This window comes from Rhinichthys klamathensis, unplaced genomic scaffold (assembly GCF_029890125.1).
Source record: "Rhinichthys klamathensis goyatoka isolate OS25496 unplaced genomic scaffold, OSU_Roscu_1.1 h1tg000068l_1, whole genome shotgun sequence".
Lineage (NCBI taxonomy): Eukaryota > Metazoa > Chordata > Actinopteri > Cypriniformes > Leuciscidae > Rhinichthys > Rhinichthys klamathensis.
Genome location: NW_026606611.1, coordinates 747,833 through 773,139, shown reverse-complemented (window position 1 = coordinate 773,139; position 25,307 = coordinate 747,833). Strand labels below are relative to the sequence as shown.

General features: G+C 37.0%; 2 protein-coding genes across 2 annotated transcripts; both read right to left on the bottom strand.

The window, feature by feature from the left end:
* Nucleotides 1–8,476: 8,476 nt before the first annotated feature.
* On the bottom strand, nt 8,477–15,645 carry tgfb5 (transforming growth factor, beta 5). The gene is made up of 7 exons (XM_056250177.1): nt 14,908–15,645; nt 13,670–13,833; nt 13,333–13,465; nt 13,130–13,240; nt 12,637–12,814; nt 8,913–9,063; nt 8,477–8,696 (listed from the first exon to the last, which is right to left on the bottom strand). The coding sequence occupies exons 1-7, from the start codon at nt 15,251–15,253 to the stop codon at nt 8,538–8,540; spliced, it is 1,242 nt and encodes a 413-aa protein (XP_056106152.1). The 5' UTR covers nt 15,254–15,645; the 3' UTR covers nt 8,477–8,537.
* Nucleotides 15,646–20,745: 5,100 nt separating this feature from the next.
* On the bottom strand, nt 20,746–23,732 carry trmt112 (tRNA methyltransferase activator subunit 11-2). The gene is made up of 4 exons (XM_056250130.1): nt 23,517–23,732; nt 22,889–22,990; nt 22,642–22,734; nt 20,746–21,117 (listed from the first exon to the last, which is right to left on the bottom strand). The coding sequence occupies exons 1-4, from the start codon at nt 23,589–23,591 to the stop codon at nt 21,019–21,021; spliced, it is 369 nt and encodes a 122-aa protein (XP_056106105.1). The 5' UTR covers nt 23,592–23,732; the 3' UTR covers nt 20,746–21,018.
* Nucleotides 23,733–25,307: the final 1,575 nt, after the last annotated feature.

Sequence of the window (25,307 nt, the reverse complement as noted above, 5' to 3'; positions counted from 1 at the left end):
CCACTTATTAGAGTTCAAAACTGATCAATAACAGCTGTTGCTTTTAGAACGGTTGAAGCAGATACAGTTTAGAAATTTTGGCAGAGAAAATTCAAATGCATAATTGCATTCTCAAATTTCTTTTTGTCTTGGGAGTTGATGTAAAACCAGGATGCAAGACATGTTAAAGTAAAATCTTAACACATTAAAACACATCTCATCAGCCTCACGGCACGAACATTACATTACAGATCAAAAATTCCATGACTGGTTTTCTGATTTTTTTCATTTCCATTTGTGTGGTTGGTGATTTCACATTCTGAATCGAAAGGATACAAATACATTGGCAATGAGGTGGTGTGCTGGTTTCTATCTAGAGGAATGTTCTAGAATGATTTGCTTCTCTGTATATGACACCACAAAGGGAAATTAAAGTTTATTATTCTTTTATACAGCGAGTGAGACCACAAAATTTGTACTTCTGAAGGGTCAATATTGCTGTTTTTGATTAGCTAAAGACCACATTTATATAGACAGTGGCTAGAAAAGTCCAAACAAATGAAATTTCCCCCATCAACAATAATGAGTCAAAAGCAAAATCTGACTATGAAGTTGTCTAAGATGACATGAAGTCATTTCGTAACCACTTAATTGGTGTTTCCATGCTACGGTTTACATTTAAAGCCATGATTCACTTTTGGCTGGAGATGGGCAATTATGGGTCAAACATTTCAATAACACCAACGTCTCTTCATGTTGTGAGATGCCAGGAACCCGATAGTCTTACGAATTACACCCTAAATGACATAATACTTTAATTCAAATCAGTTCTAGCCTCTCTAAATGCTTTCTCTGTTCTTCTCTTTCTGAATTTCCCCTATTGGCAAATGCAGTAATATTTAGGCATGTTCCACAAATATGATGTCCTTTACTAAAATCCTGAGATGCACAAATCTATGGAAGCTTGTTTCCGCCACCGAAAAAAGGTAATGCAACTTTTTATCTCACAATTGCAAGTTTATTTCTCACAACTCTGACTCATATCGCACAAATTCTGTTCTGAAAACTATTGCATATGTTTGCTAAAAGATTATATAACGTATAATTAAAAAAAAAAAGTACACTATGTAACCTTTTGCCCTCTTGCATCTTGCAGAGGAACATAGTTTTGGTTGTGCTTCGCCTCTGCATGACTGTAGCTACTTGCTGTAGCTTTACCCATTAATAGACACGGAATTGCATATGAAATACACTCACCTAAAGGATTATTAGCAACCCCATACTAATACTGTGTTTGACCCCCTTTCACCTTCAGAACTGCCTTAATTCTACGTGGCATTGATTCAACAAGGTGCTGAAAGCATTCTTTAGAAATGTTGGCCCATATTGATAGGATAGCATCTTGCAGTTGATGGAGATTTGTGGGATGCACGTCCAGGGCACGAAGCTCCCGTTCCACCACATCCCAAAGATGCTCTATTGGGTTGAGATCTGGTGACTGTGGGGGCCATTTTAGTACAGTGAACTCATTGTCATGTTCAAGAAACCAATTTGAAATGATTCGAGCTTTGTGACATGGTGCATTATCCTGCTGGAAGTAGCCATCAGAGGATGGGTACATGGTGGCCATAAAGGGATGGACATGGTCAGAAACAATGCTCAGGTAGGCCGTGGCATTTAAACGATGCCCAATTGGCACTAAGGGGCCTAAAGTGTGCCAAGAAAACATCCCTCACACCATTACACCACCACCACCAGCCTGCACAGTGGTAACAAGGCATGATGGATCCATGTTCTCATTGGGTCTCATTCATGAAACACGAGCAGAACGATTTTTTGTGTAAATCGTGTGTAAAGTGGTTCTGGCGTAAATTTTCGGATTCATTAAAATGTTCGTATTTTCCAAATGTTAGTTGGTACACAAGAAATCTACACCTGCTCCCAGCCACGCGTAAATAGTGCGCTTAACACCCAAACGTTTTGCTCATTAATAAGGCTGCATTTTAATTCACCTTAATCGGGTACATATTTGCACAGCATTTTGAAAAAATATTATATATAGTAATTACATACGGTTTTTCTTATTATGAGAGCCAGTAATAGCATCTGCGATGGTGGTCCTTCTCCAGTTTGAATACTATTTTTCCGAAGTGAACTAATTCGTTTTTTGCTCTCAAGCTTAATGTCGAACCATTTTCTTTTCACTTCTGGGAATGGTCGATTAACAGATGAAACTCCATTAATTGCATCTGTAATATGCTGCCAAGCTTCCTCTTTTTTTTAGGACCCGATACGCCACTATGTACGCTTGAAAATAAAATGTGGCGTTTTGAATGAACTTCTGATAATAAAACTTCAATTTCTGCATCTGAGATTTTTTTTTTTCATTCGCATTCATGTCATAATGATGCCCATATATAGTTGTCAGTCGGATTTAATGGGCGGAATTTATGGTAATTGAGAATGAACGTGCACGCGCATCCCATTTACGACTGATTGGAATTCATTAACACACACACACATTTCACTATCACATCTGACGTTTACAAAGTATTTGTGAATTAGGAGAAGAGTTTTCGGGAAGGTCTCTTTACGCCCAAATCACTCGCATATTTACTCGTATATTTATGAATGTTTCATGAATGAGACCCATTCTGTTTACACCAAATTCTGACTCTACCATCTGAATGTCTCAACAGAAATCGAGACTCATCAGACCAGGCAACATTTTTCCAGTCTTCAACTGTCCAATTTTGGTGAGCTCTTGCAAATTGTAGCCTCTTTTTCCTATTTGTAGTAGAGATGAGTGGTACCCGGTGGGGTCTTCTGCTGTTGTAGCCCATCCGCCTCAAGGTTATGCGTGTTGTGGCTTCACAAATGCTTTGCTGCATACCTCGGTTGTAACGAGTGGTTATTTCAGTCAAAGTTGCTCTTCTATCAGCTTGAGGCATTTTCGCCCACAGGACTGCCGCATACTGGATGTTTTTCCCTTTTCACACCATTCTTTGTAAACCCTAGAAATGGTTGTGCGTGAAAATCCCAGTAACTGAGCAGATTGTGAAATACTCAGACCGGCCCGTCTGGCACCAACAACCATGCCACGCTCAAAATTGCTTAAATCACCTTTCTTTCCCATTCTGACATTCAGTTTGGAGTTCAGGAGATTGTCTTGACCAGGACCACACCCCTAAATGCATTGAAGCAACTGCCATGTGATTGGTTGATTAGATAATTGCATTAATAAGAAATTGAACAGGTGTTCCTAATAATCCTTTAGATGAGTGTAAATTCCAGTACAGCTGTTTTGGCATCCCTTCACTTCCCCAACTTCAACAACATAATTTCGGCATCTCGCTACCATACTCGTCTTCCAAGTATTAGTAGAGCCCCTCCACTGCGGACAGCAAGACAAATACGTTTACAAATACAAACAACATTTCAAACCCCTCAATTCTCACCATCTCTGAAAAGCCAAGCCAATGTTGATTCTTGTTTTTTACGAGCTCTGTCTCGTTCTCTATTTTGCCAGCATGCAGACTCTCCTCTGTTTAGCGTTTTTTTCTCAAACAGGTGATTCTCCGGAGGTTGGAGATTTAGCTGCTCCATGTCAACATTTCACACTCGTTGTGACAACTAACTAACCAATGCCACTCCAACACCAGACAAACGCCAAAGTATCCAGAGCAACTTTTCTCTATTTACAGATATGATGAGACACATGGGCGAGTGACGTACGCAATTTCCCAGATACCATCCTGCAGTTCTAAATTATAAACATTTAATAGGCTTACCGTAGTGAATCACTGTAAGACGAAAACACCTTTTGGAAGCAGAGATGGGCACAAATACATCAAAAATTATTTATTTACAAATTACAAATACTTACTCATCAAATGTATTTAAATAAAATACAAAATACTGCTGTGAAAAAAGTATATGATTAAAATACAAGTAATTTGTAATTTGAAAATACAAAATACAAACAAAATTTACAGTCTTGTGTAGTGTGAGAGTAAGTGTGGAGTTAGATACATGTAAGAGTATAAAATATCGGAATATCATCGTTTAGTGCAGAAGATGCACTTTTAACGTACATGTTGCCACATACTGTCAAAGATCATTACGCCTATAACACTTATTTGTATAATATTACACAAAAACTAGTTAACGCTGCTGTGAGGGTGTTTCTAGTTCCACGGCTGTGACAAAGTTGACATCTTTCTCTCTTCCGAATGCCATTATCAATCTATTTTTTTTGTTGAAAGTTGTGAAAACACTGTTGTGGCGTTTTTCTTTTGCTATTTGAGAAAATGGGAACACAAAAAATATATATTTAATGTAGTCTCTCATTCACTGCTATAGAAGTTTACCCAACTATGAAGCCTTCCATTTCTGAGAAACCCGGAAATGTGAACAGGATCAATAGGATGCGTCACATCACGTGATTTTCTTGCCAAAAACTGAAAGGCAATTTGTTAGTCCTATTTGTATTTTATGTCTATGGTCCTAGGGATAGTTCACCGAAAAATTAAAATTAGCCCATGATTTACTCACCCTCAAGCCATCCTTGGTGTATGACATTCTTCTTTCAGAAGAATACAATCTGAGTTTATTAAAAAATGTCCTGGCTCTTCCAAGCTATAATGGCAGTGAATGGCTGTATATTTTTTGAAGTCCATCAAAGTGCCTCTATCCATCATAAAAGTGCCTCTATCCATCATAAAAGTGCCACTATCCATCATAAAAGTGCTTCACACGGCTCTGTAATAATAACACGGCTCTGTAATAAATGTACAATTACATTGTAATAAACGTATAATAACACTGTAATAAATGTATAATTACATGCAATAAACGTATAATTACATTGTAATACATGTATAATTATATTGTAATAAACGTATAATTACATTGCAATAAATGTATAATAACATTGTAATAAACGTATAATGACACTGTAATAAATATATAATTACATTGTAATAAACATATAATAACACTGTAATAAACGTATAATAACACTGTAATAAATATATAATTAGATTGTAATAAACATATAATAACACTGTAATAAATGTATAATTACACTGTAATAAATGTATAATAAAACTGTAATAAACGTATAATAACACTGTAATAAATGTATAATAACACTGCAATGTATAATTACATGTAATAAATGTATAATTACATGTAATAAATGTATAATAACACTGTAATAAACGTATAATAACACTGTAATAAACGTATAATAACACTGTAATAAATGTATAACTACATGTAATAAATGTATAATTATATTGTAATGTATAATAACACTGTAATAAATGTATAATAACACTGTAATAAATGTATAATAACACTGTAATAAACGTATAATAATTTTGTAATAAACGTATTACATTGTAATAAATGTATAATAACACTGTAATGTATAATTACATTGTAATAAACGTACAATTAAATGCATAATTACATTGTAATAAATGTATAGTTACATTGTAATATTAACACTGTAAACAATGTATAATTACATTGTAATAAACTTATAATAAATACAATAAATGTATAACAACCACCTTGAAAAGAAACGCTACATTTCTCGAAAAGAATCGCTACTTTTTTACTTCAGGAGTAAACAGTGTAGCTGACTTCATTTTTACCTGACAGAATGTTTATTTTTAAACCACAACTTCAATGCGTGCTTCTTTTACAGATATATCCACCGATATCTTTTGCATTTCTAATCCAAACAATGTCAAACTCGGCACTGCACTTACTCGTGCCCGTAGCAAGACACCTGTCAAGTTTGAAATCCATCGGACTAACGGTTTGAGAGATATTCGATAGACAGACAGACAGACAGACGTTCCTGTAATTTACAGATAGATGGCCACACACTACTTGCGCATGCATATTTTTAAACTGTAGCATTTATTGAACTAATAACATTACAGGTATACTTTGTGGCTTGTATAACATTTTGTCTAAGATTTGCTTGTATAACGCAAACATTTTTAGTTCCAATAACCCTAATTTAGAACTGTTTCTCATTTATGCATTCTGGCAGACACTCTTATCCAAAGTTCAGGTCTGAGCTACAGGAATGTAGTTAAAGCTCTTAAAAATGCTAATCTACAGTATCAGAGAGGATTCAACCGGTGGCTGATTGTTCACTGAGCAACTGAGATCACAGTCAAGTCTCATAAGCAGGTCTCACGACACACGTCCACATTCACACCCCATGCAACCATGTGTCCCAAGCTATACTCTCACACCCAGCCTGCTCTTCCCAAACCACACGGCCCTCAGACGGCTGATCGTCCCCTTTCATGCCCTGAGGTTTCAAATTTGCACTCCCCAATCTGCTTTTACCGAGGACGCTGAGTCAACATTGCGTAAGCGACAAGAAGTATTTTCGTTGATTCATTATAGGGACTGTTATGTAACAATGTGCTTCTAACTCTCTCCCTTTTGGATCCCCTTTTCATATCAAGTTATAAAAGTTGTTTTCACCGAGTAAGAGAGTGTCGCTTGTTTTAGCCCTGGCAATCAAACACAGAAACCCTGTCATTCCCTACAGATCATTCTCACTGGCCACAGATAAACATGTAAGCAAAGTTTTTCACTCAAAAACAAACTTTTAACGCCATGCCAGCAGCTATAGGTTTTAAAAGGGCACGTTGGGGCTTCATAGGCAGAAAGAAAACAAACAGGCGATACATGTAGGCCAAAATTCCTTCCGACTTCCCACAGATCGCTCTGCATTATAGGGTGTGGAGGGGCACTGCAAGATTATACAAATCAAAGCGATCACATGGTGCATTTAAAACGCATCCTGCAGGCAATTTCGCCTCCGCGGGACGGCCTGCTTTTCACCCACTGTTCTTTCTGCCGTGTCACCACAAACCCTGAACCCAAGCGTTTAAATTTGGCGTTCCGTGAGTGGTCGGTGTCTGGAAATTGTTCACATCCTGTTTACGTCGGAGATTTTCTAACCTCGAACCGCATCTGGCTGGCGAGTCCACTAGTCAAATCTGCATTTTCAGCGAGTGAAGAAAAAAAAAGGACAAACCTTGAGAGTAGGCCACTCGCTGGGCCGTGTGATAAATACATATAAATGCACAGCTTTGGGAAAGTTCTATACACGTGCTGAATATGGACAAAGAAGCCACAAAATATTATTATATAATCAAAATTTATTGTATTTAGCACATAAACACATATAAACATCACACACAAAAAAACTATTTACACTTGCAAATTCCAAAAATATAAACCGATCTACAGTGAACTTCATACAAACTCTAAAAAGGATGCCCTGCTGGCGTATATTGTGTGCGTCACTGTTGTGATACAAAGAATGCGAGGAGATACTAGTCGAAAAAGCTTATTTATCAGACTATGACCAATGCAGGAGACGGTTAACACCGTGTCCTAACTACACGCGGCGGCGCGATAAAATTCCAGCGACAGCAAGTGTGTCTGTCCACACTAGACTCGACGCGACTGTGAGACGCCACACGTCAATCAAAAATCACAGCCATTCAGAACAGCGTGTGGGCGGAGTCTCTCTGTGAAAGCGCATTGGAAATGGGTAAGGACATGATCAAATCAAGAAATAACATTATTAAAAATCAAAACATTAACAAAATATACTCATTGACTAATTTTGTTATGAAGTACAGTTGTATGTTTGCATAGAATTCAGTTTGAACGCTATATTATATGCTTTCAAAATCTGAGGTAAAGTATCCATTATCGCTTGTGGCACAGTGACCTATTTTTAACTAAAAATAAATAATGTGTACTCATAAGCAGTGTAATTTCTTCATAGTTTATTCGATCTTGTTCATAGGGAAATTCATATCCATCCCGTCGCTTTATTATGGATGGAAGGAAAAAAATATTCAAACTCAAATGAAACAATTTTAATGCTATACAAAAAACTAATGAACACCTGAGATTATTAATGACCAATGAGATCTCTGTGTGGGCGGATCTGTCAGCCGCGACAGAAATAGGAACCGTTTCTAAATTAGAAACTTCGCGTGTCGCCGTCGCGTCTGGTTAGGACAAAAACTCTGGTTAACATGGAAAAGATACCTTTATCGCGTGTCGCGGCGCGTGTAGTTAGGACACGGTGTAATGCTGGTTGTGTTGCCTGTATTCAAGATGCTTGATGAATAATTATATGCTATTTCTCATCTGTACAAGTTTGAAGGAATAATTCACCCACAAAATTTAAATTCTGTTTGACTTTCTTTCTTCTGTTGAACATAAAATAAAATAATTTTAGAAATGTCTAAGAGGTTTTGCGTCTATACAATGAAGTCAATGGGCTCCAATGTTGTTTCCAACATTCTTCAAAATATCTTTTTTTTTTTTTGTTCAGGAGAAGAAAGAAAAGCATACAAGTTTTGAACGGAATTTTCATTTTTGGGTGGACTATCCCTTTAAGATGTGAGTTATACATGTTTGCTCTCCTCTCATCCACCTGTTTTTTTGTCCTCCCTCTGAGATCTCTGTCTTCTCTCTCTCTCTCTCTCTCCACTGAATCAACGGCACTTGCAGGACCGGACCACCATGTTGGAGAGCTGTTCCACACGGGGCGTTCGGCCTAGGAAATAAACGATGGTGAGGGGCTCCAGGTCCTGGGGAACACAACACGGAGATGCTGATGCTTCTGGATTCATTTTATTATACAGCGGGAGAATCTGAAAGGAAGACAGACAGAGAAACACTGTAAATAGACACCGAAAGCAACATCGAAATGCAACGTTTCAGAACTTAATCTGTCCAACATCCAAGTGCACAAGTTTGTTTGTAAGTAACCTGTTTGGCATTTACCTATAATCTTTGAAATGGCACTTCTGATCCTTTTAAAATGAAACCCTTGGCTTAACTGTCTGTTTTTTTTCTTTAATATTTACCATGTTGTAGTGGTTGTCTGCGCTCCATAAGTAAGGACAGTTCCCCGCACAGAAATTTGCTTTGTAGCCTTTGGGTTCGTGGATCCACTTCCAGTTCAAGTCCCGGCGGAAATCAATATACAGAGACCTCAGACAGCAGCCCTGATCAGGCCTGGAGGAGGTAGAAGGATTGGTTGCAGTGCATTACGGTGTGTTAAAAGAGCAGTTTACCTAAAAAGGAAGATTTGGTCATCATTTACACTCACACTCATGTCATTCCAAACATACATGACTTTATTCCTAATGAAGAACTAATTGAATAATGCTCTGGTCGCTGTTTTTTCTACAAATACAACGAATGGGCAGAAGAACGCAAAAGCACCATAAAAGTAGACCTCGTGAGTTTTGTGCTATATTCCAAGTCTTCCGAAGTCTTGCAATAGCTTTATGTGTAAGCAACAGACTAACATTTAAAGGTGCCCTAGAATGGGGTTATTTTATTCTTTTATAATGTTTCCTGGGTTGCCCTTATAATGTTAGTATCATTTTTAGATCAAAAATAATCATAATTTAGAAATAAAAGGCATTTTTCCTAGCCTGCTTTTAGCCTCTGATTTGAACGCTCTGTTTGAAGGGGCGTGTCTGCTGTGGGATTCAGTGGAACCGCCCACTGCTGTGATTGGCTGACATGCTTGCATATGAAATAGCTAGTACGTATTACATGTGAAACTCTCTCGAATACTTTTACTACCGCTATTATACGTTTTTACTATTACAGCTATCGAGATTAACGAATCGTGAGATGTTTTTAAAGTATTTAGATCTATTCCCATCACATAAAATGTTTCCGTGATGAGCATTGAGCAGATGACAGTCTGTTGATCGCGAGAATAAAGATCTTATCTTTGCAACGCAGTTTCTGCACTCTCTAATGCTTTCACCAATGCAAACACGATGATGTACATACAGTAAGAGCTTCGTTGTGCAGTGTAACGTGTGTCATTGATTTCATAACGAGTTGTCCAGATAAACTCGATCGCGCTGTGTGGAAAGATTGTTCTTTGATCCCTTTCAGTATATAATTTATTCACAATATAAATAAGGTTTTTTTCATCCTCTAAAAGAAACGATGTGAAGTTGATATTTTAGTCACTGGCTTGACTTACTGATGCATAAAGCCCCGTTCACACTACAAGCGACAAAGCGACACGATACCATTCATTTCAATGGGGAGCTGGCGATTTCCGGCGACACGCGCGACAGCGACCGTTGGCGACCGGATGGGGCGTGTCTGGCGACGCGACAAAGTTGAGATCTGTTTAACTTTATGCAAATGCAGAGCGACTTTCGGGAGCGACAACCAATAGGAGCGGAGCGCGTATGATCCTTCTCCCCATCATTGGATGTCATTCATAAAGGCAACCAGTAGTGCGAACTCCCACTAGCGACCTCATCGCCAGCCACTGGCGACATGCAGCGACAAAGTCGCTTGTAGTGTGAACGGGGCTTAAACAGTATTGAACGATTTTGAGAGAAAGATTACCTGTCTGAACTTGAACAATTAGGCTAACTTACACATCAGAAATTGTTGCTTGGTAGCTCGATCGATTTATTTTCAGACGTTCATCGAGGCCAGCTCTGTATTGGCCCAAGTTGAGGAAACAGTCGTCGGTGATATATTTGGACCATACAAAACTTTGGGAAGTTGTGTCGGCGCATTTCCAGAGAAAATACAATTAAGCCATTGTTTCTTCAGAGGGTCGAATGAAGGAACTAAAGAATACTTTTGTGTTCATGTGTACATCCGAACACTGAGCAACTGCCATGCTTCGGCTGCGCAGTTCCGCCTGGCATTGAACATGGGCTGGCATATGCAAATGTTTGGAGGCGTACATATTAATGATCCCGACTGTTGCGTCACAGTCGGTGTTATGTGGAGATTCGCCTATTTTTCAGGGGTGTTTTTCAAAAACGAGATTTAAATAAGGAGGAGAAAACAATGGTGTTTGAGACTCACTGTATGTCATGTCCATGTACTGAACACTTGTTATTTAACTATGCCAAAATAAATTCAATTTCACATTCTAGGGCACCTTTAAGTCGCTATTCAGACGCTCTAGCTTCCCGTGGCAAGTGAACAACTGAACAAAGCGTGCAGGAAATTCTTTTTTTTTTTTTTTTAAATCACATTTTGTGCTCTGTAGAATAAAGAGTAAATGATGACTGAATTTTCCCGTTTGAGTGAACCATCCCTTTTAATAGATGCTGTCCAAGTTTCATGTCTACTTGACTGACTCCTGCAGCAAACTCTGATTGGACATAAATGTGGCTCTAATGACCATTTCTATGTTGCTTAGCACAGAGGAAGCACTCCACATAACAAACACTCATTAAAAGAGTATTTACTTCCAGAACAGACGAGATGAATTCTGCATATCAGACGAGACACTCCCTGGGCGAGTCACTGCATGCGTTCTGTGGGTGTGTGATGCAGTAGAATTTATTTTACATGCACACACATTAGGATCGATCTCATCTGGCTCTATGTGTCTCTTACTGTTTTTTTTTGCATTAACTGGGAACTTTTGAGCTCCTAGCCATCTATCAAAGGTTTATGCTCACCAAATACTGAATATTAAGCTTAATACTGAAATCCTTCAAGGCCATTATACTTTTTTTTTTTTTGCATCTGTTTTTATATCAAACTCCGTTTTGAGTGGCACAAGTTAGCTTTTCTAATATGCGATGGTAAGGAAGTTCACTATAGAAGCTTGTTTACGCCATGGAATAAAAAAAATACATAAAAAAGGTAATTGGAACTTTCAGAATTGTGAGAAACTTATAATTGTAAGAAAAAAGTCAGAATTGTGAGCTCAGTTTATATCTATGGAAGCTTGTTTCCGCCACTGAATAAAAAATAAAAAAGGTAATTGTGACTTTTTATCTCCTAATTGTGAATATTTTTCTCAGAATTCCATGATATAAACTCGCAGTTACGAGTTACAAAGTCGGAATTGTGTGATGTAATTCAGAGAAAAAAAGTCTATATCTATAAAAGAAAGTTTATATCTCGCAATTCTGACAGTAACTCTCAATTGTGATAAAAAAAAGTCAGAATTGTAAGATAAAAAGTCGTAATTTTAATTTTTTTTAATTTTGTGGCGGAAACCAGCTTCCATATATATCTCACAATTCATACTTTAAATCTCACTGTACATATTTTTTTCCTTGCAATTACGAGTTTATATTTTACAATTTTGAGAAAAAAAAAGATAAAAAGTTGCAATTACCTTTTTTTTTCAGTGGTGTTTTTTTCCATACAGTTCAGTGATCGTTATACAAAATATGTGATTATAATCAGAGTGAAGTATTCTATAGAGAGTAATAATAAATAACATCTTCAAACACACACACAGCTATGGTGAAGTCCTGTTTATATCCACGAACTACCAGAATATCTGTCTGTCTCTCCATTTTACTTTTCCATACTCCGCTTCAGGAAAAGGCAAACAAAGACTCAATCAGCAATGCCAAAGATCTCAATTGAAGTATTTGATTTGAAGTTGATTTGGTTCTGGAAGAAGAGACATGGTGCCCCATAAAATGTCTAGACTATCACATTTAGGATCATGGCTTCGTTGCACTACATTTTGTGCTACAGTTTGCATATTTTGCAGAGTAATAATAAACAACATCTTCACACACACAACATCTACACACACACACACACACACACACTCTGTACCGTGTGCATATGGAAGTGTCTGCTGCTGATCTCTTCTTGCGGTTCTTCTTGGTGGGGTTGTCCAGGCGGTCGGTGGGCAGCAAGGTTAGTATCAAATGTGGGGTTTTTGTGCTAAATTCAATCTGTCCTTTAGTCAAACTTGGTCTTCTTTTCTGCTTTATAAGGTCGTCATCAATGCCTGGGAAGGAATCGGTCCAACATGTCATTGTCAATAACAACAAAAGATGATCCTACTGTTTCACTAACGTTTGACAAATAAAAAGTATCCCTTTCCGTCTTCATTTTAAACAAAGTATTTATTGTTTTAAACTTTCTTTGTGATGAAAAAGTGTGCTTGTGCTGTGTTTCTTTCAAATAAATGTTGATTTCTTTCATAATATAATGCAATAATATTCATACTTTTTAACTGTAACTTAAGCATTAATACTATAACTCTGTAATTTGTATAAGACAAATAAATCAAACAAAACGTTTAGATTCAAGAGAAAATGACCTGCAAATCTGGCTTCCAACTCTTCACTCTTGTTAGGGACAATATTGTTTGTGGAGGGGACGAATGTACAGCAGGGACAGTGAACGCTGATCTTGAGCCCAAGATTTCTCTCTGAGAGAGAAAAAGAGATGATTTTTCCTAGAGAAGGAAATGCTTCAACAAGAAGTAAATATATGCTGAAACTTCTGGATGAACTCACTGACCTCTGAACGCCATCCACTCCTTCACAGTCTCCGTGACATCGACAGAAAGCCATGCCCCCTTGGCATGAGGCTCTACTGTTCTGGAGTCGATGTACCTCTGGGACGGGGCCGTCACGTCCTCCGATTTGAGAATCTGTGGGTGTGAAGGGAAACAAACCACAAGCTTATTTGACTTACCCATTCATTCATCTGCTGTTCTATATCTTGCACTGCACAGCATGAAAACACATCATGCAACTGTGATGAAAGAAACCCTTGCAGATGCAGTCGCTCCAGTACAGACTCACTGCTCATCTTTGGAACAACTCAAGGCTTTTGTCTGGAAAAACCACATTACCTGGTATATTTCCACACGCTGCTCAGTGGTGCGAGCCTTTGGGTTTGGAGCTCTGAAGATGCGAAATTCTGCTTTGACCAAAGTACTGGAATTTCGCTCCACGTTGGTGACGTCGAAGCCCACTATCCTGAAGTACGGGCTCTGAGGAACCGGGTTGATTGAGTCTGTGGAACAAAAGCAGGATTCACTTTGGCCTTGTTTACACTTTGTGGTCTGAGCGTGGTTTTCAGAGGGTCAACCTCAAGGAAATAAACCTTGCTTTAGTGCCAAAACAGCAGATGACTAACCCCTTTCAGCCTCTCAGAGGCCTCGTTGAACTTCAGCTGACTTATTATTAGCAACAAAGCTGTATATTATAGGTACACTATTTGATAGCTGTTAGATTTAGCACATTTTACTCCCAAATGATCAGTAATGTGCTTAGTGTCTTTTTATAACTCCCATTAATTTTAATGGTGTTTCTCCTCAGATAATCATTTCTGTAAGACAGCAATATGTGCCTATTATTTTTTTTAAATGTTGCATTACAGTTGTATTTTTACTGTTATATAAACAATAAATAACTAGAGACAAACCGATAATCTGTTTGATTAATATTTTATAGAGATATTCAGTTTCTTTTTCATGGTACACAATTTACAAAAGGTATTCACAAGAAAAATAGCTTAATGTATTCAAACAAGCACAAAAATAAGTTTGTGACCATTTAGATTGCAAAACAAATTTGCATAAATATAATAACGGCATAATAAATACTGTTGCTATTTAATGATCATGTAGTTAGAAAAAAATTAAAAAAGAACAACAACCCAGAAATGAACAAAAGCTGAAAATCGGTTCTGCATATCGGTTATTGGACATAAAAATAATGTGTATCATATTTGTCATAAAAAGGGTGTATGTGTATGTATCTAACTATCTATCTATATTGTAATATTATTACTATTTATATGAGTATTGACATGAAAATAATAAAAAATATGTATTGAAATATTATTATTTTCTTACTTTTGCTTTGGGGTGAAAAATAACCTAGGAATGTCCTTTGACAATGTTTCATGACATGTTCAGTCAATCTAATGAATGATCTTCTTTAAACACTTTTTTCAAACACAACCAAATCGAATGGCCAAACTAAATGATGCACTAGAATGACGGTTTAACTACACATCCAGAACCCAATGCATTTTTAAATGGTGCATTAATGCGCCATCTCAGATAAAACGCGTATCACTCACTGGTATCTGTGCGCAGTGGCATCATATTGACCCGCTGCACCTCTTTGGCGTAATAGTCCTCCTCGCTGCTCTCCCGCTCGCACGCGCTTTCGGGCTGGCGCGCGCGCTCCTTCAGCAGCTCCTTCGTGCTGTTGTAAAGTAACATCACCTCCACCGGGACCGATGGTTGCGTGCTGGCTTCGGGGTACGGTGGACTGCGGATGCGTAGCTTGCTCAGAATCTGTCCGCGCACCGCCTCGATCCTTTTGGATTTGTGGTCGTCCAAGTTGTAGGAATGGCACGTGGAGAATCCTTCCGCAGACACTGACAGTTTGAGAACGAGCAAAGTTAGATTGATGAACCACATGGTTGATTGACAGATGAGAGGGTCGGAAGCGCTCCTCTATAACGCCCGGTCACTGGATGTCCTCGGGGAGCGCGCGCACTGAGCGCGTCTCTTGCAATGGGACAAACCCAAAGTGCGTAGGCTGCGCTGCTCGCGCTCTGTGTTGTTCACCAGGTGAATGAGCTCCTCTGCTGACAGATACGAGCTTTTACCTCCTCATACACTGCCTGACATATAATTTGTGTACTCGTATAATCTATTTCTGGTCAAAATCAAGAAAGAAGATTGCGCAGAGGACACTAGCTGAGTTCACTGTGTGAATTTAAAGCAATTTCAAGGAGATCAGTTTTATCTTAAAGGTATTTTTTTTTTCGAGCCTATAAGGTACGTCTTACGTAGGCTAACTAAAACTATTAAACAAATGTCTTAAACAAAATTCAGTGTTTTTAGATCTGTAATCTACATGTAAATAAAAAAATTAAAATACAATAAAGTGGAACAAGCACCTATGTGTTGTAGCTATACCAAAATTGGAAAAACTACAAGCAACTTGGATGTTTAAGTAATTTCAACTTAAATGACATTAAACCGACTTAAAAAATTGAGTTGAATCTTGTTTAACATAGTTGAAAATTGCTTGTTTTGATGAGTTAAAGCAATGCAAAAACATGTTGTCATAAATAATTGATCATATGCATTTTTTTTACAGTGTATAACCTTCTCAGGTGGCAATTTCTGTTTGTGAGGGTCTTTTTGGACGTTACAGCTAGGCTTTGTGAACACTTAAATGTTCAAGAAGCCTTTTTTTTCTGAAAACGTGTTAAATTTAAACAGTTTGGTAGGGCTGTAAGTACTTTTTAAGACCCCCAATTGTTTGTTTTGATTTTTTTATGGTTCAAACCCTCCCAAAAACCCAAGAGCTACCTCAGGTAAAGCATGTGAAATATTGGCCTGATATCTGTGCATGTTGTAATGACAAGCATACTACATTTGTCCATTATCACAGACCATCCCAATTATATTAGTCTCTATGGAGTCTATAAACACAGCCTTTCCATCACGCTTCCCAGGATTTTAAGTATTTACCGGTAAGGTAATAAACAGTACAGTTCCTCATGCTCGTCTGGTATCCAATGATTCAGAGAGAAACTCCAAGTGCTGTTTTGAATTCTTGTGGTTTGTCTTGGAGCTTTAGCGAGGACCGCTAGTATTTCTTTTAAAGTGACTCTCCAGCTCCTTTCCCATGATAACTATAAGAGATCAGGTCAGATTTTATTTCTCTTTTCTCACAGCCTCGAGTCAAGATGCAGATCTGCCATCCAAATGTTCAATCAAGACCTTGAAGTTGCTTTTGGAAAATGAAATTATCCCCATGACAAAGACTGCCTGTCTCCAGCAGCATAAAGTTGAACTGGATTTAATATAAACAAAATGAGCAAAAGCTAGTATAGGTATGGCCTACCAGAATACATCTTTTGCGAAGAATAATCCGTTTCAAAGGAGAGAGGGGGAGAAAACGACAAGACCATCAACAAAAACGTCAGAAGTCAAAGAGAGTCTTTGAAGGTGTGAACTTAACTACCCGGCTATAATTAAAACACAACCCTCTTTGGGTTTCAGAGCTACCAAAAACATCTCTTCAACAAAACAAGTCCCTAAAGTTTTCTGAAGTCTTCAGAGGAAGAAAAAACAGAGCAGCTGTGTGTGGGAGGGAGAGAGAGAGAGAGAGAGAGAGAGAGAGAGAGAGAGAGAGAGAGAGAGAGAGAGAGAGAGAGAGAACTACAAGGGTGAATGACAAAATAAGATGTCCGAGATGATAAAAAGGAGAAATCTAGTTAATCCTTATTACACATAATAATACAGAGTTGAACACCCTGTAACACCCTTGATGTTCCTGGTCAAAAATGACCGGCCTTTTTAAAAAAGTGCTTGTAAATCCCTTGTAATGCTATATTAACACCAAATATTGGATTCAATCTTTTTGTCAACTTGTTTTCTTTCAAGTAGGACAGGTTTCATATTTCTTTTTGGAAACGATTGATTAGGCTTATGGATCTGAGCTTATGCATCTCAGTTTTTGAGTGAAAAAGCATTATTTGTGGTCAATATTGCAAAAAGTTGCACTGTTTATCACACTAGTGTGCTTTAATGTTTAACCAGGAAGTTTGTTTTGAAATGCTTTTATTTAGTACAAAATGGAACAAAGTCACACTTGTGGTTTTCCAGTTCAAAAATGACCGGTCTACAAAAAGAATTTCTTGTGAATCTCTCGTTATGCTATATTATAACCAAATATTGGATTCAATCTTTTTGTCAAATTGTTTTCTTTCAATTAGGACAAGTTTCGTATTTCTTTTTGGAAATGATTGATTAGGCCTCACTGACTAACAAGTGTAACAAGGTGAAAAATAAGTACAAAAATGAAGCAAAAGAATTTGGGAAATAGTTATACCCTGTGTGAGCTAAGGCTGTAGGGTTTAGTCCAATGCGATAACATTAACTAACACTTTTGAGGAAAAGAACCTCCTCTCCGGGTCAAAATGACCCGAACACAACATAAGGTTAAATGCCTCTTAGAAACATAACAAACCATTTGATTAACAACTCAAGCCAACTGGTGTAAACACTGAGTAAAGGTTCTAACACTCTTTGCACAATGAATACATTTGAGGTGTACACAACTTTAACAAATTTTAAGTTAAATATTATTTTATTATCTTTTTGAGACATGAATTATTAGTTTTGTTAGGATTGCTCTGTTTCACCTTGAAATAAATGACTTATTATTTTTTTTAAAGGACAAGATATGTTCAATATTGTGTAAGAAATAATAATGAAATATTCCAAACTTATAAACAATTTCTTTTTCAAGAATTTTATCGAGACTTTATTTTAAAGGGGTCATATAATGGTACATGCACTTTTTCAAGTTGATTGTACTGAAATGTGTGTTGGCAGTGTCTGTGCACAAACATCATAAAATGATAAAAATCCATCCAGTGGTTTTGTTTTAATCTCCTTATATGTTTTCCCCTGCCTCAAATCGAGCCGTTCGACCGTGTGACGTCACACGCTCGGAAGCCCCTCCCGCGATTGTTGATTGACAGGCGCGTTTCAACACAGACCCTCCCTCGCTCATGAGCGAGCTGTCAATCATAGTCTGCGCGGACCGGCGCGGTCATTGTTGATATGCTGGAGCACTGTCTATGAGCAGAATGGCGTCTAAGCGATTGTGGTGTTCTGTTCTTGGGTGTAATAACGAACACAGTCATTTTAATGTTCCTAAATCCGGAAGACGCAGACGCAGTGGCTGAGTTTGTTTTCGAAGGGAATATTCCCCACGAGCAACGTCAATGCTTTCATGTTTGCGCGAATCATTTCACACACCAGACTGCTTTATAAACGAGGATCAGTATAAAGCTGGATTTGCTAAGCAGCTGCTCCTGAATAAAGAATCGGTACCAGCTATTCGTGTTCCTGCTGAATCTCCAGAACAACTGAAGTGAGTGTAACGTTTTATTAAACTTTATATTAATATTTATATCTTTGCAAATCGCTTCACGATGAATGAGTCTAAGGTTTACACTCAGGGTACATTACTGCATGTTTTATATGTACGACGTTCTCCATATAATTCATAATCCCACGTTTATAATGAACAACACGTTATGGTATTGTGTTACAAACGCGTACACAGAACAGAGAGGCGGAGTCAGCAAAGCTCATGATCATTTAAAGTCATATGCACTGAAACGACGTGCTGAAAACAGAGCTGTTTTTGACCAGGTAAAATAAGTGTTTTCTTACAATACTAATGAGAATTTTTAATTAAAGTATATTACAAACTTTTAATTTAGACCCTAAAGAATCATATTAGCTTGTACAAAAATGGCATTATATGACCCCTTTAACTATCAACACAAAAGTATCCAAATGAACTGATCCAGAAATATAAAACATGTTCTTCATAGAAAAGGTGTTTGTTATTTGTATTTTTTTTGTTTGAACATTTTAGATAACCATGTTAAGTATTATATAAATAATAATAATGTTTGGCAGCGTTGTTATAAAAAGTCACCAACACAAAGCTGCAGAAGTCTAGTTAGCAGTTTTCCAGTGAAAAGTAATGTCAGTATTTCTCACAGACGGCCTTTTCCAGATGCCTTTATTGCATAACAATGGAGACACTTTTTTGGAATCTTTCCTTTCCAAGTGTTTCCAAGCAGCAGTCAGACGTTTAACAAAAATCTTTACAAATAGTCAAATATCCACCACTGCAGGATGAAATTACAGACCAACTGTTTCTTAATTTGTTTACCTTGGAAATAAGACAATGTGCTTTTCTAATCCAATCTTTTCCATCATGCATTTAACAGAGCCATTAAAAAAAAAAAGAACCTCTGGGCACATTTAAAATAGATTTACTGGATATTAATTTCACCTTCTATTTTGTTTCCTGGAGAGAAATGATAGATATCCAAGGCCTCAATCTAAGCTTTCACATCCTTTCATTTTAGGTACACCCTTCCTTACTTCACTTCCACTCCCTATCTTTCTTCTCATTTTTAATTACAGTTCACCAGCTACATGATCGTTAATCTGTCAAAAACAGCTTTGTAGCTGCTCTCTCCACCTCTCCATTATGACTTTATTATAGTTTGGCCAAGAGGGCTGTAATTGAACTTCAAGTGAAGGCAGAAGGTACAAGCCTTGAGAAACGACATTAGAAACCCCAGGAAAAAGACACCAGAGGGCTGGAATTTTTCATCATTCCAGCTATTTTCTTGTTCAAACATGAATTCAACGTTTGATATCTGATACTGAATCTGAGGAAACGTGGAATAACCTGACGTGGATGCGGAGTGTCGAGCGCCACCAGGCGGCCGCGGGGGATGAAAGGCCGCTCTGGTGGTTAGTTGCGGTATTGCAATATAAGATTTAAAAATAGAGACCTCGAAAACAGCTTATGCTGTTTCTTTCCTTCAACCTCCCTTAAACTAAATATAGTCCCTGCCTTGCCACGTCATCTTGCTCTCACAGAGCTTTCTGTGCGATATGAAAGTCTTTGGCACAGTTTGATCCAAGAAACTGCTACAGCTGACACAGATAATCTCAAGCAAGAGCAGAGTTGATAAAACTCAGTTTCATTAGCAGTTATTCCATGGTACAGAATAATATAAGTATAATAATAATAGTATTGTCATGTTAAAAAAACTGGTAATTTTTATGACACTGATTAATTGTGAATATAAAACATAAGGGATATATAAAAACCTCACAATTTAGAGACAAATCAGAATTATTTCATCTCAATTTCCATAACTTGAAAAGACAAGCAAATATTATAATAAAATGTTTAAACTTGAATTATCTCTCTCTCCATCTATATATATATATATATATATATATATATAATAGAATAATAAAGATAAAGATTATTATTATTATTATGAGGTCGCACCAACAGGTAATAGAAGATGATTTGTACATTCAATTAAGTGCAAAATTAAGAGTTAAGAGTAAATTAATACAAATTTATTTTATATTTTACAAAGCACAAACAATGACAGAAACAACACAATGTAAATTCTCATAACCAAATTCAATGAGAAAGTAGTTGAACATGTCTGTGTAAGTCAGAATAACTAGTGAATTACGGTATGGTGTTTTTCTCCCTCCTCCTCCTCTGAAGAAGAAGAAAACGGCACCCCAGATATCTAAAAGAAACATTTGGCTCCAATAAACAGTCTAGATCTTCTCTTGTGGGATGGGTGCAGCAGCTCGATCTACTCGCCTTCATCGAGTAACATGTTGGGAACCCCTTTGGAGATGGGGAACTCTCTGCCAGATTCAGGACACTGTAAACATCCCTCTATAACCTCAACCTGCGAGGAGAGAACGCTGCTATTAGCACTAAATCACTTCAACAAAGTTCATTTAATCAAATATTTCATATTTATGTGAAAATGACAATGATTTTTTTTTGTGTGCCAATGAAGCCTTTTGCAATTATTTAAAATGCATCTGGTCACTCGGCACACAACTGAACAACTGAAGCAGCAAACTTTGTGAATTATTGGCCATGACAATATAACACTATACTTTGTTTACTTACCTTGACATTAAAGGTACAATATGTAGGATTTTTGCAGTAAAATATCCAAAAACCACTAGGCCAATGTTATATATTTTGTTTAGTTGATTACTTACAATATCCCAAATGTTTCCAACTATTTGTAAATCGTGAGAAAATTGCGATTTTAACCAAGGAAACGGGGCGTGTGAGCAGGGGTGAGGAGTCGCCAGTCAATGGCGTCATATCCGCGTTACCCTCGGTTTCCGCTCGTACTGCCATAGTAACCATGGCAACAGACGTGGACAACTGGGTTCTGCTTAGCAGGACGCTCACGCTGTTGTTGTTTTGTTTAAACATTATGGACCATGGCAAGCAGACTTTGAGACAAAAAGAGGACTAAAACGAAGATAACCTCTTTCGAGATGCCGAGAGCTCCATGTCCGCGACTAACTTCGACTTGACAGAGTGTTGTACTTTATTAGACAGGTGAGCAAATGTACATAAACCTAATCAATGTTATTTAGTTCAACATGATAAAATGTTAGAATATGATCTGTATGTTATTCTAATGTTGATCTAGCTTACTGCTAGTTTCATGCAGCCATCAAACAACCTAACTAACAACATTCAACACACTCAAATGCCGTTAAGTGTGATAGTGTAACTGTTAGAGCAAGTGAAACAGCGCTGCGTTACCTCAAGTTTAATTCGTCTAATAAACTTACCTGTGTGAGTAGTAATAATTCAGCACTTGCATGTAGTTCGGTAGAATTAAATGTCCTTATTCCTTTATACTCGCGTGTGGCGCTGATATCTGTCTCTCATTAGCAATCGCGTCCTGCTTCATCCCAGTCATGTTAAAAACATCAATGTATTCACTCATCCATAAAAGATCCATCAGCTTGAGGACAAGATCCATAATTCCGCTTAATGCTTTACCGTCATCAATATATGCCTTTGTTATTGTAAGAGGTTAGCGACCCCTGGTGGCAAAAAATCCTACATATTGTACCTTTAACCTTTCTGAAAACTAGTTAACACTGCTGCATGATTGTTTCTAATTCGACGATGGAGTGACTCAAAATTGCTATTTTTATTTTTTCTGACCAGCAGAATCAATTTCTTGACATTTTTTTTCTTTTGCTATTGGGGCAAATGGAAATGGCCAAATTGTATTTGTTGTAGTTTCCCGAACTATGAGAATTTACGAGCTTTTGAGAACCTCAGAAATGTGAAAATGATCCATAGGAAACTACATTAAGATATGTATGACTCTCTATGAGTGTAATAAATTAGGTTCTTTCAAAAAGGCTGTTCATCTGATGGGTCTCACCTCTAGAAGAATTCTGTGAACTTTGCGCAGAAAATCCTCATCATTTTCATAGTTTGGTATGAGTGTGCTGGGCAGGTCCTGAGATTGTCCCAGCTGTTAAAAACACCCATCAGCTTAATGGTGCAATGGGACACATGCACAGACAAAAACCTCATGCTTTCTAAACAGCACTTACCGTAAAGTTGTGAAAAATTCACCCTTAATGAATTATAATTAAAATTGTATAAAGCGCAGCATCATCACTCACCCATTCTGCTGCCTGGATCAAGGCGCTCCACTCCAGCTTAGGGATCATCCGGCTCACAAACTGAGCATTGAACTCCAACTCGTTCACTTTCACTTCTGTTGCCTTCATTCATGAGCCAAGACAGAACAACAAGACAAAGATATGTCATGAACTCAACCATATATATACATTTTTATTTTGATTAATTTATTTATTTTTAACACAAAGAGGGCTTTTGGTTGTAGGCCATGTTTATCAGTGTGAAATATCTTTATTTGGGCAGTTGACATTTCGATCAGTGACAGTAGTGCGGCATGCTCTAAAACTATTGTAAAAAATGTTTTATCCATTTGATTAATTTCTGCATTTAAAAAGTTGTTACGAGCTCATAGTAATTCAGAGATCTCATGTAATATGTTTGTCATTGCAGGACTACTTCAAAAAAGCGATTCACTTATTAGACCTACAATCTTTTTTTTTTTAAAGTTACATTGACATGTAGCTAAATGTAGCTTCTCTTTAACTTTGATTTCTGAGTCCACAGAAAAAGCATTTAAGTGCTATTAAATTACTACTGCATGTTGTATTAATGTGTATATGCCTATCTGATAAATAACCAGTAAACAAAAACAATGTACGTCAATCTCACCTTGATAACAAGTGGATATCCTTTAACCACGCCTTTCACGTGCGACGTTAACATGTTATGCGTTAACAGCTTCATTTCGGCGGAATGTGGCGATATATTTCAGGACCAAAGCACGAAAGTTTGTTGATTAAAGAAGCGTTGAATTACAAACATAAGCATAACAACCACATGCGTTTTTCGCGACGACTGTGTGCAACCCCTAAAACAAACTCCCCGAGAAACAAAGTGCGGTGTATTTGGTTCCGCGTGTGGTGTGATTTCAGGGCTGACTAGATTTTTATTTATTTTTTTAAACATGTTTTACGTTGAATAGAAATCGGTAATAATATGACTATATATTAGTGACTGAGTTGTTGAGTTTTAAAGCACAGAATTACACAAACGCGTTTCTCTGGTGGTTCTGAATAATGATTCCAAACTTCTTGTTCAAAACTGTTAAATGTTCACAATGTTTGTGAATTCTGTCCTTCTAAATAAAATTCAAAATCATTTTTTGTAATAGCTGTTGGGTAACAAGTAAACACAATAAACCTACACTAGCATACTTTCAGGCAAGAATAAACATAATTATGAAGGCAGACTGTCAGACATTGTATAACAAGTTTGATTATGAATTGTGTTTTATAACAGTTTTATGGCATTTTTAATAATGGGATATTTAGTGGCAGACTCCAAATAAGACATTTTACTCCATTTTTATTTATTTACTGTGAGCCATACATGTAAAACTATAAAATGTTTAAAAATATTGATTTAATTACATTTTTAAATGGAAATCTGCCCTATCAAGCTATATGAAATGATTTTTTAATCCCATTTTTTCCTCTGTGTTTACAACAGTCAATTACAATATTTTTCAAATGCACATTTTTATTCCTTTTTTTGTATTAATTTGTTTACACATTGTCTTGGTACTATACAGGTAATTCTTACAGCGTATGATATAGTTGTAATTACAGAAGAAACTCACTGATAGCTATGAATCACATAGCCGGCCAGTCAACCATCAATACACAAACATGCACACTCACTCAAACACACACTGTTTAGACACACATAAAAACACACGGCAAAAACTCACTTCCCTTACACAGTTATGCCATTAACAAAAAACAAATAAGTGAATGTAACATTACCCACAAGCCCTTTGTCAACTGACCAACTGCCCACCGCTTTTTCATGCATATCAAGTACATCAAATGCTCAACATCATCAATTTTTACATTTCATTAGCCATTATCACAAATATGAAATAAAATATTTAAAACATGTAGGAAGGCAACTAATGAGATGAAAGCAATTGAGAGGTAAAAGGCTGAATCTGTCAAGAGCACATCTGGGCATATTTCACCACAAAAAATAAAGGAAAGAAAATTCTATTTTAGAAAATAAAGTTTGCATTGTGATATTATTTTATTGACAATTTAGCACATTTCTCTCTACAATTCTCATTATTGGCATGAAAAAGTGGTGTGAAAAAATAATGACATATTAAGTATTTATATATAATGAGGGTGTGTGTTGTACTGCCTTTATGCTGATTTAAATACAGAAATGAAAATCAAAAATTGAAAATGAGAATCAGGAGAATTAAATGAACAATAGATGCAAATTGCCAAGAAAATAATGTAACGATGTAAGAAATTCTAAAACAGGCTAATTTTCTTTATGTAAAATCGAATTACCAAATAAATGACATATGTTTTTATTTTGAGGTGAAATATGACCTGGGCTTTGTTTCCCAAAAGCATCATAAGCATAAGTAGATTGTGGAAGCAATTTCACTCACAA

Bases quoted from the DNA above. Each gene is read 5' to 3' on its own strand.
- tgfb5 (XM_056250177.1), bottom strand. From the start codon at position 15,253: ATGTGGTTCATCAATCTAACTTTGCTCGTTCTCAAACTGTCAGTGTCT. The intron at 13,834-14,907 runs GTGAGTGATACG...TTTGTTCCACAG, and splicing joins GCCACTGCGCACAGATACCA to ACTCAATCAACCCGGTTCCT. The intron at 8,697-8,912 runs GTAAATATTAAA...TCTTCCTTTCAG, and splicing joins CAGACAACCACTACAACATG to ATTCTCCCGCTGTATAATAA.
- trmt112 (XM_056250130.1), bottom strand. From the start codon at position 23,591: ATGAAGCTGTTAACGCATAACATGTTAACGTCGCACGTGAAAGGCGTG. The intron at 22,991-23,516 runs GTGAGATTGACG...TCATGAATGAAG, and splicing joins GATATCCACTTGTTATCAAG to GCAACAGAAGTGAAAGTGAA. The intron at 21,118-22,641 runs GTGAGACCCATC...CTCTCCTCGCAG, and splicing joins TTCACAGAATTCTTCTAGAG to GTTGAGGTTATAGAGGGATG.